Source organism: Diabrotica undecimpunctata, chromosome 2 (assembly GCF_040954645.1).
Source record: "Diabrotica undecimpunctata isolate CICGRU chromosome 2, icDiaUnde3, whole genome shotgun sequence".
Lineage (NCBI taxonomy): Eukaryota > Metazoa > Arthropoda > Insecta > Coleoptera > Chrysomelidae > Diabrotica > Diabrotica undecimpunctata.
The window spans coordinates 156,139,826-156,162,340 of NC_092804.1; the positions used below are offsets into that span (position 1 = coordinate 156,139,826).

Here is a 22,515-nt window from a genome sequence, read left to right on the forward strand (position 1 = left end):
ATAAACCAGGCATGTTTTCCAAGATAACCCTCTCAACACATTTTCCATAAGCCTCTCAAATGTCGCAGGAGCATTACAAAGTCCAAATGGCATAACGTTGAATTGCCACAATCCAGATCCTGTGGTGAAGGCTGTCTTTTCTTTATCGACTGGGTCCATTTCTACCTGCCAGTATCCAGACTTCAAATCTAAAGTAGAAAACAATTTACTTCCAGCCAATGTGTCCAATGTGTCATCGATCCGAGGCAGAGGATAACTATCTTTCTTGGTAACGTTGTTCAGCAAACGGTAATCCACACAGAACCTCGTCGTTCCGTCTTTCTTCTTAACCAGGACCACCGGAGAGACCCATGGACTCGTAGAAGGTTCTATCACCCCGTCTTTCTTCATTTCCTGAACAATCGTTTCAGCTTCCTCTCTCTTCGCCTGTGGTAATCGTCGAGCTGTTTGACGAATTGGCTTAGCATTACCAGTATCAATTTTATGCTTAACAACGGTAGTTCTTCCCGTCTTTCCTCCTTTCGGTACGAAAATATCACGATACTGCCGAAGAAATTCCCTTAATTTCCTTTTCTCCATCTGATTTAGAGACTGTCCTGCAACTGCAACCATTTGGTCGAATTTGTCGTTGGAATTATCAGATGTTGTCGCCTGACGGATTATGGATGTCACAGGTACACAAGTTCCTACCTTTGTCTCTTTCTTGATGGTCACTGGGTAGTCTTTGACATTGATAAGTCTCACAGGAATTTCTTTAGCCGAAGTCACCAATTCCTTTCCAATTATGATTCCACGGCCAACCTCATCGTCGTGGTTCCAAGGCTCCATCATAACAGGTCTCCCTTCGTCCACAATTCCCTGTAGCCGCGCTACTATGATCGTTTCGCTTCTCGCAGGCACGACTGTATCTTCTTTAATGGCTGCTTGCACAGTGTTGTCATTATGTGGATGGAGAAATACTTCCTCGTTGCCAACTTTGATTACCTTATTCTTAAAATCCAATTGGAATCCATGCATATTCATTACGTCCATTCCTAATATAACATCCTCTTCGATGTCAGCAACTATAACAGTATGGACAAACTTTTCTGCTCCAATTCCCAATTGTACCTGGATTTCTCCATGAATGTTGGCATTTTCACCTGTAGCGGTCCGAAGTCGCAACCTCGTTGGTAACAGTTTCTTTCGGCTGTTTATAATTGTCGGGCGTATAATGGTTCTGGTCGCTCCGGTATCCACCAACAACGTATGCTTTTTACCATTTATGTCTCCATCTACATATACACTATCTTCACGACATTTCAAAGAAGCTATTAGTATGAGAGGGTCTTTGGAAAAGTTCTGGGTCGAAGCTGCCCCCCTAAGGCTGACCCGTTCTAGTTTTCCTGATGGTGAGTTTCTTGATTTGCGTCGTACCTAGGGTGCTTACAGGAGCTTCGTACGTGTCCTATTTCGCCACAATTCCAGCATCTGATGGTCTTCGTTTTCTTGTATGTCATGCTTTTCATCATATTAACGAGCTGGTCAAGTTTATCTTCATCTCCTTCCTCTTTTACAGTCCTAACTTTACTGTACCCGCCAGAGGCCTGCGTAGCTGACTCGTATTCGAGGGCGGCGGATAGGACATCAACCAGCGTCTTGTGACGAGCTAATCGCAGTGTTCTCTGCATTTCATGATCACGAAGACCATCAATAAACGTTTGAACGGCCAATTTTTCCATCATGTCTTCGGGAGCTGTTGGATAAGCATATCGTACTAATCTGGCAATATCTACCTCATATTCTTGAAGAGCCTCATCTTTCTTCTGTCTACGATTTTTAAGCTGTGACTGATATACATGCTCCAAATGTTCGTGGCCATATCGCATATTTAACCTCTTCTTCAGTTGTTCGAAATCATCGGTCTCCTCTACGGCTATGGTCTGAAGCACATCTAAGGCATCTCCTCGAAGGGCGATAGTCAGGTTTACAGCCTTTTCTTTTTCAGACCATCCATTTGCTCTTGCGGCTGATTCGAACTGTTTCATGTAGTTGTTCCATGATGATTTTCCGTCGAAAGTTGGGACTTTAACATGAATAGAACCTCCACTTCCTTCAAATTTCGGCCGTGTCTCCAACTTAAATTTCGTCTCGTCTTCTTTTATCTCCACTGTAATCGGATTGTTACCTCTCTCTGCTGTCCCTGTTTCCTCCATCTTCTTTTCCATCTCTTTCCATATCTTTTCTTCGAAGGCTAACATATCGGCAGCAACTTGGTTTTTTAATGAAGATATTCTATCGTCCAGGGCAGACATCTCAGAAGTGACTTTAGAGATTTCCGAAGAGATGTTAGCAGAGACTTTGCTTTCCAGCGAAGAAATCTCGTTAGAAACTTTGTCTTCCAACGAAGCGATGTCGCCGGAAACTTTGGCTACATCAGAAGAAACTTTCGAAATCGACGAGAGGACAGCATCATGTTTGTCTTCAAATATATAAGTCTCTGGATCTAGTCCTTCTTCTAGCAAAGCGTTCTTTAGTCGTTGGACTAACTCAGCCTTTTTTCCGGTAGAAGCTAATTCTCTGTCTTCTAGATGTCTTCTTAAATTAGTCACTGTCAGCTCATAAATCGTCGTCATTTTCACAATTTATTTTATATTCACTTGTATTATTATTATAAGTCTAATTTATGTTCGATCTCACTTCTGGCACCATTTGTTGTGAATTTATTAATTGTTATGTCTTTAATTTATAATGTCTTTACTAATTTATTATACGGGCTTTACACCAACAATAAATTCATGAAGAAATTCATGAAGTCGCTTCAAGGTCAAATTTGACGTGTGTAAAGCACAATTTGACATCCAATTTTGCCGTGAATAACTTCATGAATAAATTCGTGAAGAAATTGACGAAATAGAACATGTTCTATTTTTCACATTTATTGGACGTGAATTCAGTGTCACCAACCTGTGTAGATTTGGCGCGAAGTAGGGATAATAATTATTTTGCTTTTGATTATTGAACCATTTGAACTTTGCATTGTACTTGTCGTGTCAAGTAATAGTTATGGAAAAGAGGTAAGTTTAATATTCTATAATAAAAGACAGAAAATAATATTATGTATTTTTTTTAGGAAAAATATACAATTTCGAGACAGAAAACTCTAGTTTTATTAAAAAATTGTTTACTTTTCCCTTTCTTACATCTTTTTTTCAAATATTATTTATTTAATGCTTTGAGAATATATTATATTATATACATGATATTTTGGAAGATATTCCATTACAAATACGAAGAAACGTGTTTTTCATGCATGATGGTGCTACACCACATTACACAAGAATTTGTAGAAGGTGGTTACATGAACATTTCCCTGATAGGTGGATAGGCCGGGGTGCGGATGCATCGATTCATTGGCCTGCTCGTAGTTGTGATCTTAATCCAATGGACTTTACAGTATGGAGTTATTTGAAATCAAAAGTGTATAACACTCCAATTAATACAGTAAATGAGTTAAGAGACAAAATTGAACAAGTATTTACCGATTTACAAAACGATCCAGTAATATTAAATGGTTTAATGCATTCGCTAAATAAAAGAATAAGATTATGTATTCAACAAAATGGAGGACATTTTGAACAGTTGTTGTGAAATATTATTTTCGCCATTAATTAAAGGTTAAGTATTAATTAAGTTTTCCATTAATTTGTAATATTATTGCTAACACAAGTGTCAATTCCAAAGCATACTTGATGAATATTAAGAAATGTAACAATTACAATAAAATACATGTATACCTACCTTCGAGTTTAAATAAATCGAAAACGGTGATATCTATCGAAATATTACAAGATCACCTTTTTTGCGTAGAAAAGTCTAAGGAAACAATTTTTAAAATATGTAAAAATTAAAAAACGTGACGCAATAACCCCCACTTACCCTCCAAAACTACCCTGTATTAATATCGGATGTGGTAGGTGGTGACATGAAATTAATTATCCTAATGTCTTATAATCACTCCCAAAATATGAACTCCGTATTCAAAACCGTTTGGAAGATATTTGAAAAAATAAGAATTTCAATTCACCCCTTTAAAGGGTTGTATCTCCCTTTTTATTCAGTTTTATAAAAAAGTGTACATAAAGAAGTACCCTTATTTTTGGACGTACTATGAGCTCTAGAAATTAATGTACATAATTCTGAACCACCTTGTATATAGTACCTAAATATTTGTTAATAAAAGATTATATAATTCTACCTTTTTCTTCACTCCTATCTTTTACTTGGTCTAGTCATTAGGTAAATGTTTTTATCATCTTGAAAGTTTAAAAATTGATTAAACAATGTTTTCCAAGAGATATGGGTGCTATTGATTTCTGAAACAGGAAAGGATGGTTTTCTTTGAGATGCCAAGTATTATAAGATTGCAAAATGAAAAGTATGGAGATAGTAGCTAGGTTTTCATATTCGACTCATGATTCTCAAAAACAGCAACTTGCAAAAAAAGAGTTATAAATCATTAATTATCCAAATGATATCAAGGATGTATCATGGAATTCTAAAAATTTACAATAAATGCTCTAAATACATCAAAGATTGATTTTAAATTCTGATACTCGCTGGATATATTTTCTTTTTGAACCCAGTATGGGATGGAACCGGTATGGATAATTCTGTATTATTGATAGGATTGTTAAATTAACTTTGCATCGAGTCCATTGATCTATTTTTAGAACCAGATATGGATTATTCTATATTATTGATAACGTTTTAAATTCACATTCAGAAGTCCACTGAAACAATTCACTAAGACATCCTGAAATTTTGTATAATGAATTCCAGATATGTAACAAAATGTGTATGGAAGAAGAAAGTTTCCCATTTTAGTCAATGGAAGTGGCTGTACAGTTGAAATGATTCAATTGAAAAATCAAAGTGGAGACAATTTTGAAGATGAATTGCTAAATAAAGACATTATTGAACTTAAGTTGAAGATGTTTGAGAGCCCTATAAAATATTTTTGTTATGGGAAAACCTCAGAAGGATCATTAATATACATATAATTTCTTTATAAATTTTTTATTAAATTTTTCTTTGAATAATCTAATTTTTAAACCTAATAAATCTATTTCTTTTTAATTCATGTCTTCTGCCAGTTCCATTTCTCTGACATGTTTCTGTTGTGTTCTCTTCTCCGCTTTTTCTACATGAAGACTTTGGCCTGCTACTAATTTTATTCTTTCCTATTAATTCTTCTTACTCTTATACTTTATTATTTATAGTTTCCTTCCAAAGTTGACTATCTTTCTTTAAAAATGCAGGATTCCATATCCTACGAATAAAATCTGTAAATACGATTTTTTATTTAGAAAAAAATAGTTGTTTGTGTATAACAAATATTAAAACTAGCTTTTATTCCTATTATTATGATTCTTCATTTACAATTTAAATTATATTATATTTAAAAATGATTGTATTTTTATATATTTAGTTTAGTCCTACCCTACCCTACTATTCAATAAAGCAAATTGTAATATGTTAGACAAATTATTAAAATTGTAAATAATCAAAAGGTAAAAGAAATAATAAGTTAGACTTACTCACAATCAATTTAATTTAACTAATCGGACGACCGGTTTCGCTTTCTATAATATGCAAAGCATCTTCAGGTCACGATACAAAGTTAAAATGCTGAAAATAATAATCCCATATTAGGGTGTTGTCTAATAAAGATAAAAACAAAGATAAAAACATAGGTAGGTGATATAAATTATATAAATTACAGTAATTATGCCAATATTACATGTCTGTGGTTTTATAAATGAATAAAAAGTTTAAGCAGACAAGGTACGACCCACAAATTGGTAACATAGTCTATTAAACTGTAATGAATTAATAAATAAACCAATATTACTTACATGCCGGTACTCTATTAGTTGATGGTTGAAAGAACATGGTTCAAACTATCTTGGATTGTAGATTGGAGAGCTCAGGTCAACTATTGTAATTATTTAACCATAAACGGGGAAGTTCTTGAGGAGACAGATTGTATGATCTTGAATGGATGTACAGATTGTGTGGAGACACACAGACAAGACAAGACAAGACAAGACAAGATTATACTATTGCACACCCACACAATCTGTACATCCATTCAAGATCATACAATCTGTCTCCTCAAGAACTTCCCCGTTTATGGTTAAATAATTACAATAGTTGACCTGAGCTCTCCAATCTACAATCCAAGATAGTTTGAACCATGTTCTTTCAACCATCAACTAATAGAGTACCGGCATGTAAGTAATATTGGTTTATTTATTAATTCATTACAGTTTAATAGACTATGTTACCAATTTGTGGGTCGTACCTTGTCTGCTTAAACTTTTTATTCATTTATAAAACCACAGACATGTAATATTGGCATAATTACTGTAATTTATATAATTTATATCACCTACCTATGTTTTTATCTTTGTTTTTATCTTTATTAGACAACACCCTAATATGGGATTATTATTTTCAGCATTTTAACTTTGTATCGTGACCTGAAGATGCTTTGCATATTATAGAAAGCGAAACCGGTCGTCCGATTAGTTAAATTAAATTGATTGTGAGTAAGTCTAACTTATTATTTCTTTTACCTTTTGAAATGGACTCACACAAGCAACACATTCATGATTTGTAAATAATCAGCTCACAAACTAGTGGTAAAGTATTACTGGTTATTTCCATTTTTTATTTGTTTTTAAGTATTCATTTCTTTACAACTTCTTTTTTTGATTAGAATTGTACACATCTCAATATTCTAACAATAAACATACCCTTTTATTAGGTATCTCTTGAGAATATATTATGAATAGTGGTTAAAAGATTATAAAAAGTATTGTACCTTTCTTTCTTCTTTACTTCGACTTGGTGCAGGCAGGTATTGTATTTAAATAAAGGCTTTCATCATTCTAAAAGTCACAATGAATTGATTAACATTTCTGCTAACAGCAGTTAATTTTTAGTATGTAATGAATGCTAGATTTTCTTGTTCTATCATACAAAAAAAATAAAATTACCGCTTTTTCTGTTTCTTTAGCTATGTTGTCCTTATTAAAGTTATTTGAAATTATCTTGTGTGTCCAAAATCAACAGTTTTCACTAATTACATGTAATTTCCACTAATTTTTACCTCTTGTTCAAGCTCTTACTCTTTACCAAATTCAGCATAATTTTTTGTACAATCTTAATCACTATTTTCTTTTTAAAACGATATTGTTTTCTGATTATATTTCCAAATCCAAAATATCTTTATTCAAACAAACAACAATAAATAACATCCAATAATAAAACCATTGGTACTACTGAAATAATGACACTTGATGTAAAAATTTATTTGAAGTCAAAGAAACTTTTACATCCAAGAAATTCACGAATTTATTGACACAGAAATTGATGAATAAATTCATGAATTTCTTCGTGAATTTATTGTTGGTGTAAAGCCCGTATTATATTGTTCCTACTTTAATTTATTAAAAGGCACGATAATTTATATAAGTTTATTTATCACTACATATACAATAATTTATTAGTAGGCGAGCGTAACAATAATATCGCGAGCGCGAATCTTCTTTATTAACTGTCCCTCCTTAACCAAAATTCCTCTATAAATATAAAGTCCTGTTATTCGAGAATGAAAACAGTTGTTTCTCGAAACACATCGAACGTAGACCGCTGTTTTGCTGAAAGGCCTTCTAGACAGAGCGGCGAATTGTTCTCAGAACCGGTATGGTTAAATCGGCTTGTCTCCAGAAGGTTCGAACTGTTATGTTTTTATTACAAAGGGGGACCCATCGTGTGTCAGGTAGGCATTACCTAAAAAATACGTGAATGAATGAAAATATTCGTAATAAATATATTTACGGTTTTGGGTCAGAATTTATCGTAACAATATCAATCTGAACAATCTACTTACCTTTTCTGAGATTCCAAGAACTGTTGGACTCCAAGAACTCTATAGAGATGTCTTCTCATTACCGAATCATTTTGTTGAAGTCATTAAAGAATAGGTTTAAGTTTAAAATTGTTAGATATTAAATGTTAAATATTATCTTCGTTAATTAATTAAGTTGTGTGATAGATAATATTCCTGTAAATATATATATATATATATATATATATATATATATATATATACATATATAATATATATATATATATATATATATATATATATATATATATATATATATATCTAGATTTTTTTTAGATTGATTTTGATGCAAATTTCAAATGCAACAGTACCCAAACCTCGAAATCCAGATGCCCAAAATAAGACGAAAAGTATCATTCCAGAAAATTATATTAAAGGTACTTATTTTTTATTTAACCATTATTTGCGGTATGCGGAAATGTATTAGAAATGAGGATGTAGAATATAAAGCAGAGTATATACAAATTGCAATTATAGCAGTAAAATTAAAAGATTACTTTATAATAGTAAGTTCACTCAAAACGTTGTTTAAAAAGTGTCAGTGTATTGGATTTTTAAAATTTTAGTTAATAAATTTATAGCAGATAGTGGCCATAATGCTAATAACACACATTGGGGTTCGGGAATAGTGTTGGACGCGTTACATGAAATAACAGGATTGAGGACGGGGAACGACGTATCGCAAGACAGATGAACGTTAAGGAATCAGTAAAGGCTATGTTAGAAATTATTTTAGAATCCCAATCTACGAATAAAGATTGTCTGGCCCGAGAAGTCGTCGGCGAACTGACGATTCCTTTGTCCTCACAAACTCAACATCCACCTGTCAACAATCAAAAACAAACAAACAAACAAAACTTCCGAGCTTAGAGGAATGCTTAGTTAAATGGTTCGAGCAGTGTCGGAGCCGAAAAGCCGAAATATACTCTAAATCATTGGGAATGACTAATTTTAGTATCAGTAATGGATGGCTAGAAACGTTCAAAAGAGGACCTGAATTTAATTTAAAAAAAGTTTTTCTATAAAGTGCAAGTGCAACATTGCAAGCTGTAACAAATGAAATGAAAAAGTGAATTGCAAGATTTGTTACATGGTTACGAACCTGATAATATCTTCAATGCTTATGAAACGGGACTGTTTTTAAGACTTTAACTTTTACAAATGATAAATATCATGGTGGAGAAGCACGGTAACGAACATTTGACTATTCTGCTATCAGCAAACATGTCTTCTTCTTCTTCTTGATGTGCCTATCCGTTACGAATGTTGGTGATCATCATGGCAATCTTTATCTTATCTGCAGCAGCGCGGAAAAGCTGCACAGATGTTGTATTGAACCAGATTCTGAGGTTCTTTAACCAAGATGTTCTTCTTCTTCCTGGACTTCGTTTTCCAAATATTTTTCCTTGCAGGATGGCTTGAAGGAAAGAGCTTCAAGCAAACATGTCAGGCACAGAAAACTCTTACCATGAGTCATCGGTAATGACCTTGGTAAAATGTAACTAAGCCTAATATAAAAAACTGTTATGTACACTACAGTTTTCCATCGTGGTCAAGAGAAGCGGAAACAGAAGATATTTATATTTCACCGCCTGCAGAATTGAATCTGAATCAGAATTATCCTTTGAGGATTTCGTTACGTGCGATTATGGGGTTATCACTGCTGCGACATTATCTGATAAGGAAGTTATCGATTTAGGAGCTCAGAAAACTGATTCTAATACTATTCAGATGACATAGAAGGCTTGAATAATACTGCATGCGCTCCATGGGTTTTCATCAAAGAGAACAGTATTGAATTCTTTACGAAATTTTATAGAGCAAACAAGTGACAAACAAATTCTAAAGAATAAGAATGTTCTGCTCTTTATACTTTAGAGGCAATGGTATAGATAGAGGACAACCGAATTATTGCAAAAAAATCACTAATTTTTAATGCCATATATATATATATATATATATATATATATATATATATATATATATATATAGTGTGTATTTTTAATGATTGCAGAAATAAGACCACCTACAATGGAAGGAAAACCAATAGAAGTTGATTTCAGTATAAGGGTCATGGATATCAATTCCATAAACGTCGAAGACATGGATTTTCGGTAATTTTTATCAATAAAATATTTTACAAAATGGTTTACTGGTTTATTTCTTTTTAGTATGGACATGTTTCTGAAACAGGAGTGGCAAGATGCCAGAATCAAAATACCAGAAGAAATGTTCGATTATGGTGATGACTCAGTAACTTTGCCGTCACAATTTTTTGAAAATTTGTGGCAACCTGATTTGTACTTTTTAAATTCCAAAGTTGTGGGTATGTATGTCTATTATTATAAGTGATACATTCATTAATTTTATTATTTGTGCGTACATATTACTTTTTATAAAATTACTGCAAAATTTATACTGGATTTTATTTCAATGCATAATTGTTTTGCACTGCAATTGAATTTAAATAAGCGATGCAGGGAGTGTAAACAAAAATAAAATTGTATTTTAATTGTTAAAGATGTTCAAAATTTATCTACTCGTTCCGAATGTAACAGTATATTATTAAGATCACTTTATCAATTTTTCTCTTTGCCCGATTATTAGTTTGTATTGCATAGTAAATTATTGTAATCGCTGAACAAGAATGATTAACTAGATAATGGTCTAGTTAAGCGTTCTTGATCACTTAATACTTAGTGAAAAAATAATCATATTAATTAAATTAACGAATAATTTAAACGATTATGCAAGTATGTAACGACTATCCAAGAATATTCAAAAACTAAACGAAATCTCATCTCTATTTTGCTGTAGGTATATAACACGTTACTTCTTTTAGAAATTGCAACTCTAACTCACAAGTTTTCTTCAGTTACATTATTCAAGAACAAAACGATACGGTATGCCGCCAGAATGCATGCTATAGTTGCTTGCCAAATGGAGTTTTACCATTATCCAATGGATACGCAAATTTGTCCAATAACAGTAGAAAGCTGTAAGTCTTTGAGTAAATAATTTATTAGTACCTATAGTGACTACATAATCAAAAAGTTGTTTCATTCAAGCAAAAATACTTTAAAGGGTATTACAAAAATGTTTCTAGATTTTTATCTCAAAATTTGAGGCAGTTTAAAAAAATGTAATTAACATAAAAATTTAATAAAAATGTTTAACAAAACAACTAACAAACATAAATTACTGAATTTCTGCTTTTAGTTTCCTACAACGCAAATAAAATGTTACTGAAGTGGCATGGAGCAGGTGTCACCATCATTCCAGAATTAAAGTTACTTCAATATAATATACTTCCCTTAATTTTAGAAGAAACATATGCCTACACTGTGGAAAAAAATGGCAAGTAAAAACTGTTTTTTTAAATGCCAAATAATAAGTCGCATAACAAATTCCTTACTATAACCAAAAACCTACTGAGTGATTATTTATCAAGTTGTTTCTCACTAAGAAATAGTAAATAAATTTGTGGTCGGAAATAATTATGGAAACCCAGGTTCTATCACATCTACGAGTACAACCAAAGAAATCTGCGATATTGAATATAATATTTTCATATATATATATATATATATATATATATATATATATATATATATATATATATATATATATATATATATTCCGAAAAATTTCCGCGGTTAGTACCGTTCGCGTCATAAAAAACTGGTACAACTCTTATAACCAGAAATCGTGTTTTTTAAGTTGTGTACGTTGATCTTGTCACATGTGTCATTCTAATTTCTAGGGCACCGTTGCCAGTTCAACGAAAATATTATATGAAACCAGCTAAAAGCAGGGCTGTGCGACAGACCGCCAGCATCCGCCAGTTTTAAGTGTACTTAAAACTAAAACATTATCGAGCATTATCGATCAGTCAATCACATTAAATTTGTTTAAACATGCATCCTAAAAAATTCCCATATTAATTTTGTAATTTTCCATCATCTCAATTAAGTACCCATACATTGATTTGTGTCTTATTATAATTTATGAAAATATTTCAATTCAAAAATAATGATAGATAATCGATCTAGACATAACTTTAAATTATTATAATAAAACATTACAGTCGGATATTGGATTGTAACTGTCATGTTTTGAAAAGCGTTTTTTCGCCCCGGATATTTTATAGTTTATAATACGTAGGATAAAGTATAATATGTTTTTATCGTTCTTGTACTAAATAATCAATTAATCTTGGTAGTTTGCCTGTTACTAAACTTATTAACACAAAATACAGTTCGTGTTCGGTAGGCAATTGAAGTATAACATTACAGTAGACGCATTCCAATGTTCCCTGTGCCAATACCCTAGGTTTAAAGATCCTTTAAACATTTGGATAATAACTCAACTCTATCTCTGGTTATTAAATTAATTAGATACGGTTTTTTGTTGTTAATGATAAAAATAATACCTATCTACATTACAATACAATTACAATAATACATTCTTGAACGTTATTTTTTTTTATTTAGATTTAGTGCAATTCCGTTATCTGCGATGGCAACAACGAATTGATTCACGAACCATTTTGTCCAGTCTGAACACAGGTTTACATTGGGAAAAAAAAAGTGTACCAGTTTTATATGACGGGAAGTGTACAATTAAACCCAGAGCTAAAATGAATACTATTACAATAATTAATATTAAACTCAACAGTCTTCCGGGTTGAACCGCATCGATTATCATTGCGCCGAGCTTTCGACATCCTCTTTGATGTCTTCTTCAGGTCTTCCGAAGTCTTAGTTTCCCAAACCCCCAGACACTACTACACTGATCATTACCCAATGCATTACTGGTACTGGAACAGAGGATGGTTCATTTATACCGTCGATGGTGACTAGTTTAAGTGGAGGTTGGCGGCGTGGAAGTTAGCGTGGGGATTGGTGCAAGGATTGGCGCGGTAGTTGGTGCGAAAATTTCTGTCAGTAGGATTTTGATTGGCGGGCGTAGCGGACGATATTTTCTTTATGAGAGGTCTCCATGTCGAAGGTAATCATATGCCGTCATCTCTTTTATTGAGATAATTTGACCTTTTTTAATTTCTATAGCTTTTCGGATTTTTGGTTTATAGAAGCGGATGGGGGCTATTGTTCTGGAGTTTTCAAAATCAATTTTGTGACCTGTATGAAGATGGTGTTGAATTAGAGCTGAATTGAATCGGAACTGCGAACAGAAATGGAATGTTCATTAATCCTATTTTTTATTTTACGAATTGTTTGGCCTATATAGGATCGGGGGCAGCCTGCACAAGGAATTTCATAAAACCGTGTTCATTTGAAATGTTGTCTTTGATTGATTGGACAAGAGATGACAGTTTTTATTGGCGGGTAAATATTGTCATTATTCCTTTTGATTTAAGAATTTTGTCGATTTTGTCACTGACACCTTTGATATAAGGAAGAAAAGCTTTCGTATGATGAGAGTCTTAGTCCTTGGGTTGAGATTGAGTGGGATATTGATGTCTGTGGATGGTCGTATTGATGTGATTTGTAACCGTTTTGAACTAGGGCTTGTTTTAAACTAGAGATCTCAGCGGGTCTACTTACATCATCGCAAAGGCGTATTAATCTGGAGACAAGGGTATTAATGATTGAATTAATTTGTGAAGGTGGATGATTAGAGTTGGCATGCAAGTAACGATTGGTATGGGTGGATTTTCGATAAACAGCGTGATGAAAACCTTAGGATTGGGAAAGAAAAACCGCTCCCATCACTGGTTTTTTTATTTATGTAAAACACCACTCCATTCTTGCTTTATTTGCCATCCCCACTGTGTTTAAATATATATTCTTCTTTTGTGATTTCTCCTGTCTTTTCCCATCTTACTTCTTGTATCGCAGCGATGTCTATTGGAATTTTTTAACTCTCTTGCTACTTCTTTCATCTTTACAGACTCTCTTGCTACTTCTTTTATTTTTTCCTTCTTTTGTTTTTTTTTCTTTTTTATTCTCTGATCTTTGGATGTTATGTTATCTCTTGTTGTTTTTTCCTTGCTGTCATCATCAAATGTAATCTTGTCCTTATTCTGTGCCAAATTCGATGTCGTTGTCTCAGTTGTATTGATGTTTTTTGCTAGTTTTTTTGATCCATGTTCATCGCTGTTTTGTCTTCCTCCATTTCCACAAGTTTATGATCTTTCTGACTCCGCTTCCATACTGTCTCATCTACTATCAGTTTCTTGTATGCTGTCTTTACTCGTTTACCTGCGAATCTAAAAATGTTTGCTTCTTGTCTAAATTTCATCTAGTTTGCCATCTCTCTAATGCCCTTTTGCGGTCCTATTTTCTTTATTTTTTTAATTTTGTCCCCACTTTAAGTTTATGTTAAAAACTGCATATTTTTCTCTTGTCTTGTTCCATTTTAACCATCTTCTGCTCCATTTCGTCCATTTTCTGTTTCAGTTTCTTATTTTTCTTTTTTCTATCTTCTTCTCTTAGTGCTTTAAGCTCCTGTCTATATTGCTTCTGTTCATCTTTTATTTCTTGGACATTTGTAGTTAGTTTAGTCACATTCTCAGTCAGTTTTTCTCACATTTTTAGTGCTAGATTCATTTTATTTTCCTTTAGATTTTTTCCATTTTCCACTTTTTCCATATATATATATATTAAAGTTTTGAGTAATAAAAAAAGAGTTATTATAGCCATAATAATTAATTCAGTCAGGTACAAATAAACTCTATAAAGACAAAAAAAGGTTAACTGGTAGATTAATTCTGTAAAATTATGTACATGACGATCCTTAATAGATAATTCACGAATAGACATCTTATAAAGTCTTGGACGTTACCATAATTTGCGATTCTTTATTTATAGGTGACCTAAATGATCTTTAAATTTATTATTGACCTAATTGGAGGTATGAAGGAATAAACTCTGAAACAGTTCACTTCATAATTTACAACCGTGGATGTATACTAAGTAAATTTTTAAATGAACTACCACGAACCTTGCTTTAAACTACCCTTCAAAATAAAGTATAATATGTAATTCATTTTCAATAAAAATTTTGAGAGAACTTTGTAATAAGTTGGGGCATACAGTTAGTTTATAGTTATTGATTTTAAACACGTTTGATTTTAAACAATTACAATGGTCCATATATAGAACGAATTTAGTCAAAAGCTAAAACAGGGTATGGTATAGCTCCGACACTGTTCCATCTGCCTCGTGAGTATGTGATAAGACAGCTGTCGTGAGGATCTAATGTGATCCTTACGACATCCAATCTCCTAATAAACAAACCAGTACAACTTGCAGCCTATGCAGCTGACATTAACAGCATGTGCTGAGGAGAAGAAGACCTGATGAAAATTTATTTATAACTGAAAGGGGCGGCAAAGGACATTGGATTAGAAATAAACATGCACACATAGTTGTGTTTCATATACTTAAAAAAGGCATTTGACAGAGTCACAAGGACGTTAACCACTTACACACAAAGAACAACACAATAAAAGTAAATGTATAAAAGAAGAACTAACTGAAACAATTGAAGTTGGCAATGGGATAAGACAGGGGGATTCTCTGAGCCATCTACTGTTAAACCCGATCATAGATGAAACAATAAAAAAAGTATAAACGAAACTAAGAAAAAGCTAAAAGACATGGAGCAAATAGACAAAATAGAGACACATGGACAAAATTGGAGCTGGAGGAATAGATAATAAGTGATCGAGTTTAAATATCAGGGCGTCACACAATCTAGTTACAGAAAGCTCGAAACAGAAGTAGAAGATAAAGTCTATAGAGCAAACGTAGCATCAGAATGCCTGAATGAAACATTATGGACGAATAAAAATATCGTAATTGAAATGAAAGGCAGAATTTACAAAACGGTGATCAGACCAATAATGATATCCGCGGCAGAAATACGACCTGAGAGAACAAAAAGAGTGCTAGAAATAGCATAGATGAAAACCCTCAGAAAAATTTATGACAAGATACTATAGGTCATCAAGGGACAGTAAGAGAAGAGTCGAATGTAACGGTCATATAAGCCTAATGACACCAAATAGAGTAAGTAAAGACTTTTGCAGTAAGTAAAGGTTAGAGGCGATTTCCAATAGGAAAACGATCAGTGGGAAGACCACGAAAATAATGAAACGACACTTTACTAAAGGCACATTTAAAAATAAACAGTCATGTCTAGATAAAAATAAGAAGAAGAGAATTAACATATAGACGACGATAGAAAACACAAAAAGAAATTTAGAAGATTATGAAAGAAACGATCCAAGAAAGATCTTTCAACAGATTAATGTAAATCGTATATGGTGATTTAAATATGAAAATAAATTTGAATCTAAACTTTACCAGCTTTTTTTTTGCATATGCATTTGCCATTCAGCCAGTCACAACTTTTTTAAGTTCTTCCCAAAGGAAAGGAAAGAAAATAATTATCACAATGCATATTTGGTTATCAGTAAAGGAACAAACATGGTTACTCGCTTCTCATCTAGGGACCCATCAAGGGATTAAATTAAAACATAAACTAGACTGGGCCACGGATAGTAGGTTTAAAACAACTTTACCAGCTATTTAAACAAACTTCGATGGGATGGTAATACAATGAGGATGGATAATTACAAGTAGAAGTATTAAAATACACGACATAAAACCAAAAGGAATATCACAAGAACGATGGGAGAAGTGAGGTTATAACAGAATATTTGGACAATATTCGATGTTAAATTTTTTATCATAATAAATCCAAAACAAATTTCCTTCATAACATTAATTATGTAGAAAATTAATACAAGTGTCCTTTATTTTTTATTTTATTTTTCAATTGATGCAAATTTCTTATCTTGGTCATAAGTATTTTGTTAACCTCTGTTATATTTAGGAAACTTTTCAAGACTACTCGTATATTTTCGATTCGAAAGACAAATTGGACACCATCTCATCCAAACCTTTGCCCCATCGACTTTGGTGGTAGTACTGTCCTGGTTCAGCTTTTGGTTAGATCTGGATGCAATACCAGCCAGAGTAACACTTCTAGTTACTTGTCTGCTGACTTTGGTTACTATGTTTACCGGTTTGAGGTCAGATATTCCAGCTGTAGCATATGTTAAGGTAAAATAGAAAATTTATTATATAAATCATATAAATATAATATAGCTTTATTCATATATGATTTATATTTTAGGCTTTGGATCTGTGGATGGCCGGTTGTATGATTTCCGTTTTTGCAGCTCTAGGAGAATTTGTCATAGTCAAAGTTTTACATGGAAAATTTAATTTTTTAAAAGCAAAAGAAGCCAAACTTGCCAAGAAGGTAGTTATATCTAATATATAAAAAATCTCGTGTCACAGTGTTTGTTATCGAACTCCTCCGAAACGGCTTGACAGATTTTTATCAATTTTTTTTTATATTTGGTAGGTCTGAGAATAAGTTATACGCTATTTTTTATACCTCTAGGTGATAAGAGTGGTCCTTTCTAGGTTGTTTTTATTTTTTGGACATTTTTTTTATGATTTGGTATCAAAAAATACTTATAACCTTGAATTTTCACCCTTCTACTACCAACGCCTATCTTTTAATAGTGATATTAATATTTTTACTTTCATCCACATTTACTCCCTACACATGCTAAAATGCTTAGAATGTTTGGCTTTCCATAAAATTGGATGTTGTTCATATTCGTAATTTAACTGTAAGCTTTTGTTCGTTACTCCATTCCATTCTTAAAAAAATCGAAGTAAACAATTTTTAATTAAAATCAATCTGTACACTGTACGAACACAACCGCTACATTTACAAATACCGTGCAAACTGAGCGAATTGACGCGTAAATATTCTTTGATGTCGTCCAGAAACCGACTATTGATTATTGCTATCATTCGTGCCGGTTGACTTTATTTGGACACACGTACAGACCTGAACATTTTTGCGCACACAGCGTTCGTGCGAATAAATTTGCTCAAGTCAGTAAGCGCCTTTAAAGTTATGATTGGACTATGTACAAGATATGTCCGCATTGTCATGCGCTTAAATTCAAAAATGACTAAGTCGGGATGTGTTACGCGTCAGGAAAAGTGCAATCATCAGAAGTTGAAACGCGCTCTGAAACGGCTTACTTGTCAGTACGGATCCAGATTCAAACCTGCTCCTGAAGTTCATACAGATGTTCCTGAAAATCATTCGCAAATTCAATTTATGATTTCAAATGATGTCGTTTGGATCAACATAAATGGTTCACATTAATGCGGCAAATGGTCAACGATAGTTGGTATTTTGTTATTTTTATAAACCGTCATCGTTTAGAACCCGCCATTCCTCTTTCAGTCATAGACCTCATCCCCAAATACTTACGATACGTTACCATAATTTCGGGTGACTTACTCACTTTCGAAGTTTAAATGTAGATTTCAGTATTCTGAATATATAAAAGTATGTTTCTTTATTTATTTGTATTTGAGTTTTTGACTACTTTTTTACAAAAGTTACACTAAAACACAAAGAAGCGCTTACTTTATTATAAAAAAAATAAATATGTGGTGTGCAAAGTCACGTGCTAGTGTCGGGTGACTGTCTCAAGCTACATTTTACATTCATTCTCTGTGATTATTATTTTTTGGGCTAAAGTCACCCTACAAGATAAATCAGAAACGAACATTTTGCTAGATATAAAAAATATTTATAAAAAATTTCAAGCAAAAAAAAACTAAAACTAACATGAAACTCTACATAAGGCCCTAAGTTCACAAAAAACATAATTTCTTAACAAAAATTGAACAATAAACCGACTTACAAGCTTTTTTTTACCTGGAAAGAAATATCGGAAATCTCCAAGTTCCAATGGCTCTGTGAAATCAATATTTTTCAAGTGATAGGATTTTCTTACGGCAACTTCGAGCCATTGCCATAAACTTCTTTCACCCAGTACCGTTACTTGCACCCAACCGTAACAGTTATTGCTACCTCTTACAAATCCATCGAATTTTCCTGGAAAGCTGTCCAAGTAGTCGGATACAATTACAAAGTCTCCAACTCGAATGGAAAACTCTTGTAGATCTGTATTATTTCTGTAGCTCTCATTAGATGCAGAATTAGACATAGTATCTGCAGTGTTTCCAAAATCTTGTACTTTATTGAAACGTTTTGTTTTTTTTTTACCATCTTATATTTTCACTAGGCAATTCATTAGAGCCAGCTGCAGCAATGGTCGCTTGTTCAGAGATTTCTTGATCTAGACTACTGCTAAGTACAACTTCATTATTAACGTCTCCGAGGACCTCATTTTGTAGATTTTAAAACAGCGTCACTTACTCTCGACTAGTCTCGAAGGTACTTGAACAGCATCAGTTTTATAGTTTGGAATTCTGGTTAGTACTTCTTTTGCGTTTAGGGGAAAAATGCCACATTTTCTAAAGCCACTTTCCAAATGTTCTTTTCCGCCATTTACACTAATTATTTCAACTAGTTTTTTTAAAAGGGTGGGAAAGGTGCTTTTTGGGATTAATTTGGTGTTAACATTCAGTATTTTGTATTCTACCAAAATATTTCGCCAAGCTATTTTCATCGGTCGAAAGTAGGGGATATCTAATGGCTGTGTTAGGTGCGTAGAACTGGCAGGAAGACCCACGATTTAATGTTTTCTGCTTCACAAAGCTGTAAAGCTTTTAATGATATATGGGACGAAAAATTGTCACCAACTAGCACTTTAATGCCACGAATGTGTTTCAATATTGGCAATAAAAGAGAAGTGAATCAGTCTTCGAAACAAGCTGTGTCGAACCATCCGCTTTTCGATCTGTTGTACCGTGCCCCATTTGGGCCATTTTCTACCCAAGTCGACCACAGTTTATTGGATTTATATACGACGTATGGAGGTAGCATTTCTCCCGCCGCATTTCCACAAAACATTGATGTGGCCGATTTACTAAAATTTATCATTCTTTCAGGATATTTAGTCCCACGTTTTGTTAAAATTTTCTTTTTGCCGGGGTCGTCACTTAAATTTGTTTCATCGTAGTTCCAAATGTTGTTAGCTGGGACATCGACGAGTTCATTCTGCAATTTGTTAAAGTACTCTCTTATAGTGGTTTCACTGATTTCTGCTCTCGATCGTTTGATGTTGCTTGCAAAACGTTGAGTTAACAACGGATTTCGTTTAAGGAAAGATTTAACCAGTCTTTTCCTGGCAAGTTATTTTTAACTTGCTTAATAATTCGACCGTCACGAATAATTTTTCACTAAACTTCGTAAATCTGTCTGATCCAATGGAAATACAGATAAAGATAAGCTACAAATATGAGACGCGAAGGCGTCCTCTTCAGCTTTCATAAAAATTGTCTGACCACCATATTGTTTTGTATGCCTATTTTTTAATTTATTTTTTAAAGTACTTACTGGCACTTCAAATTCTATTGCAGCTTTTCTCTGAGATAGAACTCCATTTCTGATAGCTTCTAGAGCTCTTGTCTGCTCAGACTATGTCTGCCATGTAATTTCCATAATTTCTACTACCAGCAACACGTTTGTAATTGGAGGGCATCTAAAAGAGAAAAAATGTTACCTATGTCGTTAGTGCTATAACTTTAATAAACCTTGCAGTTGTTACAAGGCTAAATTCAAATTTAAAATCAGCATTTACTTACTTTAATTTAATATGGAACCAACGAATGACCAAAATCCGAGAATCAACAAACTGGGCCAAAGTCGCTCGAAAACCGCTAAATTCTGTAGCACCGTGCAAATAATATCCGACCTTCGTAGTGTCTATGTTTGGACTGAAATAATGCCTCTGATAATGCTGCACGGCGGTTAATAAATCGCAGATTTTCAATACGCAACTATGTAATTAATCTTACACTTGGAAGTATAATTGGTTGCCAACCAATTTTTCCGGGTCAAAAAATCTTATGTGAAATGGCTACATTTTAGAAATTCGTTTTTTTCTTAATATAACAAGTATTATCTTAATTTATTAAAATTTTCCTACAGTTTATATGGTACTGATGGTGCGGTAAAAAAATTTACTTGATAATGTATTGTACAAACGCCCTAGTTACTAAAGTATCTTTCTCCCAAAATGAGCTGAAGTCTCTCTGGTGGGCCAAAGTCACCCGAAATTACGGTAGTTATTTTTTATTTAGCTACCAAAATATTTACGAGTAATAATTTGTATGGGAAAACAACGTTTGTCGTGTTAGCTAGTTCTATATACACTGTACAGTACGAAAATATCTTATCGACTAACTTAGCTAATATCGGATATATACAAGTTATTATGTACTAGAATATTCTGGAATAGTGCACCTCTATTCTTTTCATCGAAAGCGCATCGAAGACGGGCGCTATTGAAATGCCAACTCTTGAGTATGCTAGATTTATCCTTCGAAGAATTGTGACACGTACCACGCATCGGAGATGGGCTATTTCGTTACAATACGTATAATGTCAAAATCAAGAAAACTTGAGGAAGCGTAAATTATACAATAGTAGTTTCTCAGCCGCTTCTTATTTGTAGAAAATCTAACAAATAAAGAAATGAACTTTGATCAAATAAAAGGCAGATATCGAGCACAGTTTATTAATTAAATCTTGCCCAAGTACTTTCGCTTCCTAGAGCATCTTCAGGGGCATTTCGTCAATTTTGGCCTATCCAACAATCAAAGAATGTCATAAACATAAAATTGTACATTACACTACACTACAAAAGGACAAACAGTTTAAAATTTTTTTAAAAAATAGGCGAAGCTACATTATGGTTGGCATCAGGAGAGAGAATGAACAGGAAGAAGAAGACACTAAGGTAGCCTTTTATCAAGATCTAGAAAGAATCTATGACTCAATACCAAGAAACGACATGAAAATGGTGATAGGCGACACAAACGCCAAGATCGGAAAAGAAGAAGAGTACATAGGGGTAATAGGGAAACATAGTTTGCATAGAGACACAAATGAGAATGGCCAGTTTCTAATAGATTTCGCAGCTGGAAAGAATATGATTATCAGTTCGACATGCTTCCCACATCGGGACATACATAAGGGCACCTGGATATCACCTGACGGAAATACGATCAATCAAATAGACCATATACTGGCTGAAAAAAGAATGGCGATTAGTATATTAGATGTAAAAAGCAGACGTGGCGCAAGCTGTGACTCAGACCATCTGCTAGTACAGACACAGTTTAGATGCAAAATCAGCCGACAGGTAAAGGAAAAATATCCAAAACAAGAAAAACTAAACTTAGATAACCTAAAAGTCTCTGAGGTACAAGAAAGATTTGAGAGAACAGTGGATGAAAAATTACTAGAAGAAAACAGAGCAGACTCCACAATAGAAAACCAATGGAACACCATAAGCAGTATCATACTCAACACAGCGAAAGAAGTCTTAGGAACAAAAACTCAACGGAGAGAAGAAACATAGTTCGATGAAGAATGCAAACAAGCTATACAGGAAAGAAATGAAGCACATAAGAATTACATACTCAGACGTACTAGAGAGAGAAAAACAGAACATGAGAACAAAAGACGAAGAGCAGATAAACTGTGCAGGCAGAAAAAGAGAAAGTATGAAAACC

General features: G+C 33.3%; 1 protein-coding gene across 2 annotated transcripts in view; it reads left to right on the forward strand.

The window, feature by feature from the left end:
* The window catches only part of LOC140435110 (glycine receptor subunit alpha-2-like), a 31,745-nt gene that overhangs the window by 6,616 nt on the left and 2,614 nt on the right, over positions 1-22,515 (forward strand). Inside the window, exons 2-8 of one of the 2 annotated variants that reach the window (XM_072523820.1) lie at positions 8,223-8,334; positions 9,972-10,071; positions 10,129-10,283; positions 10,800-10,955; positions 11,177-11,314; positions 16,823-17,052; positions 17,126-17,254. In XM_072523820.1, the coding sequence (XP_072379921.1) occupies positions 8,244-8,334; positions 9,972-10,071; positions 10,129-10,283; positions 10,800-10,955; positions 11,177-11,314; positions 16,823-17,052; positions 17,126-17,254 (999 nt within the window). In that variant the 5' untranslated portion in view covers positions 8,223-8,243. The remainder of the gene's footprint in view (positions 1-8,222; positions 8,335-9,971; positions 10,072-10,128; positions 10,284-10,799; positions 10,956-11,176; positions 11,315-16,822; positions 17,053-17,125; positions 17,255-22,515) is intronic. The other variant, XM_072523819.1, reaches the window with a different exon arrangement.